General features: G+C 44.0%; 1 protein-coding gene across 1 annotated transcript; it reads right to left on the bottom strand.

The window, feature by feature from the left end:
• Positions 1-349: 349 nt before the first annotated feature.
• On the bottom strand, positions 350-6,187 carry LOC124677770 (probable mitochondrial saccharopine dehydrogenase-like oxidoreductase At5g39410). The gene is made up of 2 exons (XM_047213732.1): positions 5,482-6,187; positions 350-1,352 (listed from the first exon to the last, which is right to left on the bottom strand). Exons 1-2 carry the CDS (start codon positions 6,148-6,150, stop codon positions 663-665), a joined length of 1,359 nt encoding a protein of 452 aa, XP_047069688.1. The 5' UTR covers positions 6,151-6,187; the 3' UTR covers positions 350-662.
• Positions 6,188-7,080: the final 893 nt, after the last annotated feature.

Below are 7,080 nucleotides of genomic sequence, written 5' to 3'. Positions count from 1 at the left end.
AGTGCGGCATGAACATGTTCCTGCTCCGACGCTAGCGTCAGCCCCTCCCCTCCTACTGGAACTGGTCATGGCCGCAGGAGCCAATAGTCTTCATCAATCTGGTCGATGGTGAGGAGTAGGCGACGCGGCCGGCACAAACCCTATCTAGAGTTTAGTTTATTTTACTTTTCTCTTTTTCCACTCTATGTAAATTGTATTTTAATTTATGAAATATTATGAAAATGGGTCTTTACCTCCGACCCAAACAGACCAAGGGGCGGGCACCGTAGCATTTCTGTCTGTAGCCCGACCTAAACAAATGAAAGCAGGTACATTTGGTGTTTAAATGGGTGAGGATGCCTTTCCAGGATTCAAGCAAAGATGTACGCAGGTTACATATCATCATTGAAGTTGGAACTCACGTAGACAACATTCCTTGCCTTATATCCAGACACTCAGTGATCCACATTACACGACCACATCCTATTCATTATTCACGTGCTATAGTAATACTGTTTACTTCACAGGAGAGACTACGTTTCTTCAGAAATAGTATAAGGCTATCGATCGCTGCCAGCTTGCTAGACATCCATCCGTATAACGATGGAGCGGAACAGGGTCATTGTCTGGGAACACCAGAGAGCAGGTTGAGGAAGCAGGAGCTCGCGAGCTGCCCGTTAATCTCAAGGGAGGGTCCTCCTCGAGATGACATCAAACGACAGGCCATTCTCCTCGAGGCGCTTCTGGAGATCCGTGGGGCCGAAGACGGCGCCTGGAGTGTACACCCCGCCTTTCGGCAGGTTGCCTCGCTGGCTCAGCAGGACGAGGGCGGACTGGATGAGTACGATCGGGGTGGTGATGTACCCGATCTCCGGCCCCGAAACCCTGGTCACGATCTCCTTGTCCGGCTTGCCTCCACGTCCCGCCGCGCGGGTCGAGTCGCCGTAGCCGTGCCCGACGAACCACATCTTGAAGGAGGCGCTGCTGACCTCTGCCTCCGTCGGCCCGCTCTTTCTGAACCATCCCATGGAGAAGAGCGCAGGGAACTTTAGCAGGAGAGACCTGCCAAAGGAGAAACCCCCAAGAATGCCGATGAACAGCCCGGTACAGATCATCGGGATAACGCCCAGGATGGAACGTGTGCCGATCTTCACGCCGAAGTGTGCTGGTTTGACGGAGGACCAGAACTCCTGCCTGCGCTCGGCGAAATCTGGGGTTTCTTCCACGCCGGGAAGGCCCTCGGGATGCTGGGTCACCTTTGATAGGGTTCTCTTCACAACCACTGTGTCAGCAGAAGGCAACTTCATCACCCACAGTCCTAGTGCCTTGTCATGCTTAATCAGTGGTCCTGTGGGAGGTGGAGGCCCTGGGATCTGCATAAAAGGAGAAACTTCAGTATCAAACATCACTGCACACATTGGATTCAGAGTTCAATATTATGGCAAGTGCGGTGGACACTTTTTCACTGGGATCTTTGTACTACAAATTATTACAAAACATAAAAATATACCCATGTACCTGCATGATCAATCACAAACATCAGAACAGGTAAAAACACCAGAGACCTAGGTTGTGATCTCAGTTAGATAAATGCAAGATCTGCTTTATCTTCACCCAGAATTCACAATTGTGGGGTTAGAGTTAGTAAGATGAAAATACACAATGACCTTGACATTTGTATCTCCTAACAGCCTCGTGATGTTTATTCACCAATAGCTTCTGCTCCCTTTAAGATTTTGGGGTTTCCAGAGTGGAAAATAGTTTTTTTATGATATTTACTGCATGTTGATCAGGAACATGACAGCAGATGATACAGTTAAAAGGTTGAAGCCAATGGTCCATGCTCAAGATGCTTTATCATAAACTTGAATATCAAATATGTTTTCGACATTGACTGAATTCAACTAAAATAATGACAACTGGCAATACAGACCAAACAATACTGTCATTAGGTACGGACAGATCTATCATAACCTCTATGGCTCAAATTATTAAGGAGCCCTTCCCTGCCATATAATGTCTTCAACTTTCAGCAAAGGGCAGTGGGATTTCCATTCCTACTATACTTCTCATTTCCTAAGAGTTGACCATGGAAAGAAATGGAAGATCAAAACACGCTATGGAGGTCCACGAACAACTCCTCATGTGAATACTATAAACTATGAACTTCTGCCAATGAGTAATAGGCCCCCAGGACGTGGCAGTAGCAAGTAGCAAACACCAAATGAAATCGTGAATCTTTGTTAAGGGGATTAAAGGCAAACATGGAGTATTTACCTACTACTCCCTCCGTTCCTTTATATAGTGCCTATAGATTTTCGGCATTTGTTTCAGAATATAAGGTTGTAGCTTAGCTTTTTTTCAATTAACCCTCCCCGTTCAGCTCCCAAATCGTTCAGCTCCCAAAATTTGTTATGGTAATTAGAAAGATATGGATTTACCAAATTTTACGTTGATCTCAAATCGTTCATCAAGGGGTCTTGTGTAAAAAATACTCTTGCGCTAATTTCCGTGCCAAAAAACAATAGGCACTATAGAATGGAACAGAGGGAGTAATAAAATATGGCAAAATATAATATGAAACATTTAGAGACACACACTCTTCATGAAGTAGCACACTTAGAAATATCCACACTACAAAAGGCTTGGTAGCCATCATTTACATGTGACAGCACCAAGGTTTTACTGAGCTGAAGGATATGTGTTAGCAGTTGGTTCACAATATATGTCAACTGATTTTATAGTGGTTACCAGATAGGAGTAGGCAGTTGGCACGGCATACATGACCATACAAAAGAATGGAAGATAACAGGCAACTCCTCAAACAGGTGTATTCCATATTACGAACTATGAACTTATTACATATGAATATTAGGCCCCAAGGACATGGTAGTAGCAAGTAGCAACTTCAAATCAAAGCGTGAATCATTATTAAGGATATTAAATGCAAACATGCAGTATTTACAATTTATCTACCAAAAAATATGACTCAATATGAAACACCCAGTCTTCATGAAGTAGCACATACATTTATACAACATAAGGCATGGTAGAAAATCATTTACATGTGACAGCACAAAGGTTTTCCTGAGCTGAAGGATTATTTAGTAGCTAGCAGTTGGTCCATGATATATGTCAACTGATTTAATGGTGGTTAACTACTTAATTGGTTGGAGTAGGCAGTTGGCACAACATACATGACTATACAGAATAAATAAGTATACATAATAATTAACTGGTTTTCAGAATGGCAATAGTTTTTTATGATATTTACTGCCTGCTGACCAGGAATATGACTGCAGATGATACAGTTAAAGGTTGGAGCCAATGGTTCAGGCTCAAGATGCTTTATCATAAACTATAATGCCAAATATGTTTTCGACATTGACTGAATGCAACTAAAATAATGACAGCTGGTAATACAGACCAAACAATATTGTCATTAGGTAAGAACAGATTTATCATAACCTCTGTGGCTCAAATTATTCAAGGAGCCCTTCCCTGCCTTATAATGTCTTCATCTTTCAGTAAACAGATGTGGGTTTTCCAGTCCTACTATATTTCTCACTTCCTAGGAGTTGAACATGGAAACAAATGGAAGATCAAAACACGCTATGGAGGTCAACAAACAACTCCTCATGTGAATATTATAAACTATGAACTTCTGCAAATGGAAGCAGTAGCAAGTAGCAAACACCAAATGAAATTGTGATTCATTGTTAAGGGGATTAAAGGCAAACATGGAGCATTTATCTACCAATAAAATATGGGAAAAGGCTAATGTGATACACTTAGAAATACCCACTCTTCATGAAATAGCACATATACTTACACCACAAAAGACTTGGTAGCCATCATTTACATGTGACAGCACCAAGGTTTCACTGAGCTGAAGGATTATATAGTAGTTAGCAGTTGGTTCATGATATATGACTGATTTTACAGTGGTTGACGGGTAGGAGGTAGGCAGTTGGCACACAACATACATGACCATACAAAAGAATGGAAAATAACAGGCAACTCCTCAAACAGGTGTATTCCATATAGCAAACTATAAACTTCTTCAAATGGATAATAGGCCCCAACGATACCAAGTAGCAACTTCAAATCAAAGTGTTAATCGTTATTAAGGGTATTAAATGCAAACATGCAGTATTTATTATCTACCAAAAAATTATGGCAATAGGGCAATGTGAGTTAGTAATATGAAATACCCAGTCTTCATTAAGTAGCACATACATTCACACAACATAAGGCATGGTAGAAATCATTTACATGTTAGCACCAAGGTTTTTCTGAGCTGGATTATTTAGTATTCCATGGTACTATCTGTCAACTAATTTTATGGTGGTTAACTGGTTGGAGTAGGCAGTTGGCACAGCATGACCGTACAAAATAATTAACTGTTAAATTGTGATGCCTTGAAACAAAGGTATTGGTCAGTAGTAGGCAATATATAATGTTTTTGCAAGAAAGCAAAGTAAATATTACCAAGTTTGTTGACAAGTACCAATAAACCATATGTACCCCAGATATACCGTATATTCTCAATGAGAACAGACGAGCAACAAGATCCGTTTATTCGATATTCTCAAGTCTGTATCTAGTCTATAACCTTCCGCGTCCTTACTTACATAACAAAAAACAAGACCTTATTGCTCAAGCAAGAGAAATGGTGCCAGTGCACACATAATACACACATCTTTCTACTTGGCGCAAAATTGGCACTCAGAAAGGAAATCCAAATATTCTGTGAGACAGATATCAGGGTTTTAAGTAAAATTAGAAGTTTGCTGTAACACCAAGTTTATTAGAACTAACAACACTAACACTCTCGCACTCCTCGGACTTTATGTCTACTCAAACTCGAAGCTAAGCTAATACCATCCTGAGGAAATGTAGCACGCACAAACTATTTCCCTCAAATTTGAACAGAACTTTAGTAGGAAAGCGCTAAATGTGGCAGCAAAAGGAAACTCCATACTAGCTTAATGCTAGGTAATTAGGAATCTGACCCAGCAATTAGCAGTACTCCCTCCATCCCGCAAAGGATGCGTCAGATTTGTCTAAATTTGGATGTATCTAGTCAGAATTTAGTGTGTAGATACATCCAAATTTAGACAAAATTGAGACATGTTTTGTGAGACGGAAGGAGTAGAATTGTGTACCATGACAGTCAGGAACAGGAACATGATTAACCGAATGCAAAAGTTGCTATGAGGGGTAACTGTAGATTCCCTGACAAATCACTTGTACCGTACAAGCAGGTTGCTATGATAAAACAAGCAAGTAAATGGGTTCCTCAACTGCACTACCATTCAAGGAGTTGGCCGCTATGATAAAACAAGTAAATCAGTTTTGAAACTGCAATGTAAAAAGAATCCCTCCGTTCCATAATTATTGTCGCAGATTCGGCCGTATGTATGTAGTACAAAATGTGTCTACTAAATACATCTAAATCAGAAGAAGAATAATTATGGAATGGAGGTAGTAGTAACTCACTCTGGGCTTGGCTAGCCTAGGGCGGGAGCGGCGCAGCGCCTGCAGCTTGCTGGCGCTGGCGAAGCCGAGGACGGCGGACTCGAAGGTGGCGAAGTTCCCGACGATCTTCTTGTCGGACTCGAGGCTGAGGTGCGCGACGATGCTGACGGGCGCGGAAGGCGGATCCCACTGCCTGGAGTTGAAGAAGAAGCCGAGCTCGGCGGGGATGGAGTCGAACCCGCAGGCGGAGACGATGAGCGACCCGTTCCTGGCGGCGATCTCGTGGAGATCCGCCTCGACGCGCTCCATGAACTCGGGCTCGCCGGAGATGTCGAGGCAGTCGGCCCCGGCCTCCGCGCAGGCCGCGGCCACCTGGTGGCCGTAGAGGCGGAAGGGCCCCGCGCAGGAGAGGAGGACGCGGGCCCGGGACGCGAGCGCGGCGAGGGAGGCCGGGTCGGAGGCGTCGGCGACGAGGATGGGGACGTCGGGTGCGGGGCCGGGGGCCGCGGCCCAGCGGAGCGCGGCGGCGACGCGGTCCCGGCTGCGGCCGGCGAGCGCGAGGGTGCGGAGCGGGGAGGCGTTGGGGGGCAGGAACTTGAGCGCCTCGCGGATGACGTACTTGCCGGTGAAGCCCGAGGCCCCGAAGATGACGACGTCGAACACCTCCGGCTCCGTCGCCGGCGTCGCCATTGTCCGGTGCGGGAAGGGTTTGGGTCGCGGTGCGCCGGAACTCTTTTTTTTTTCTTTGAACTGCGGTGCGGTGGAGTGGTGCGTAGTGTCTGTGCGCCTTCTCCTGCTCGTTTGCGACCGCTTTTCACTTGGTTTGGTCGCGATCACATTTTCATTTTTTTTTCACGTGTGATCGCATAATCTTGATGTGCTTAAAGTACGGAGTACGTAGTTATCAGGTAGGAGTCTGTTGCAGCTGGCGCATGTTTAAGTTGCATCAGAGGTCTGATTCAGATGTGACTGATCGGTTAGCTAGCAGGTGCGTTGTTGTTGTTGGACCAGAACATGATCGTGCGTTGGTTCTGCGAGGCCAAAAACAAAGAGTCTTCTGATTATTAATTTGACTAAATTTTAAACTAGAAATCACAAAAATGGATTGTAGGTGGAATTCTGGCGGGATCCTCTACTTGCATCTTTACTTGTACACTTTGAAACACTGGAATTTAACATGAAACAAAACAGGAATTCCTTACATTCGGACCAGATGCATGTTTCGGCAAACAACTTCGAATTAATAGTCATTCTTTAAGAAAACATTGATTTTCTTATCATGTGTGGTATGGATACATTGTTCGATATTGGATCGAAAAAAAAGGATTACCGTGTCAAAACTAAAAATAAACATTGAGTGACATATTAATTGTGGAAATTGGTGTGGACCACGAGCTATGATAATTATTGTAAAAATTGATGTAGCCAACATAGAGAGATGATGAGTTCGGTTCCGATAATTATTCTTTTGGAACGACCGTGCGAAACTAGAACGAGTTTGCAAAAACAATTACGTTGCACTTTCTCCATCCCAAAGATAAGTCACTGGTGTGTTGCCATGGGTTGCTTCATAAGGGTGGAGCTCAACTTGCGTCATCGAGCTTGGGGTGTTAATAGGAG

The sequence above is a fragment of the Lolium rigidum genome, chromosome 7, assembly GCF_022539505.1.
Source record: "Lolium rigidum isolate FL_2022 chromosome 7, APGP_CSIRO_Lrig_0.1, whole genome shotgun sequence".
Lineage (NCBI taxonomy): Eukaryota > Viridiplantae > Streptophyta > Magnoliopsida > Poales > Poaceae > Lolium > Lolium rigidum.
The sequence above is the reverse complement of the archived record's forward strand: the minus strand, read 5'-3'. Positions and strand labels throughout refer to the sequence as shown.

Coding starts and splice junctions, on each gene's coding strand:
- LOC124677770 (XM_047213732.1), bottom strand. CDS start 6,150: ATGGCGACGCCGGCGACGGAGCCGGAGGTGTTCGACGTCGTCATCTTC. Junction 1,353..5,481: donor CTAGGCTAGCCAAGCCCAGA/GTGAGTTACTAC, acceptor CCTTTTATGCAG/ATCCCAGGGCCTCCACCTCC.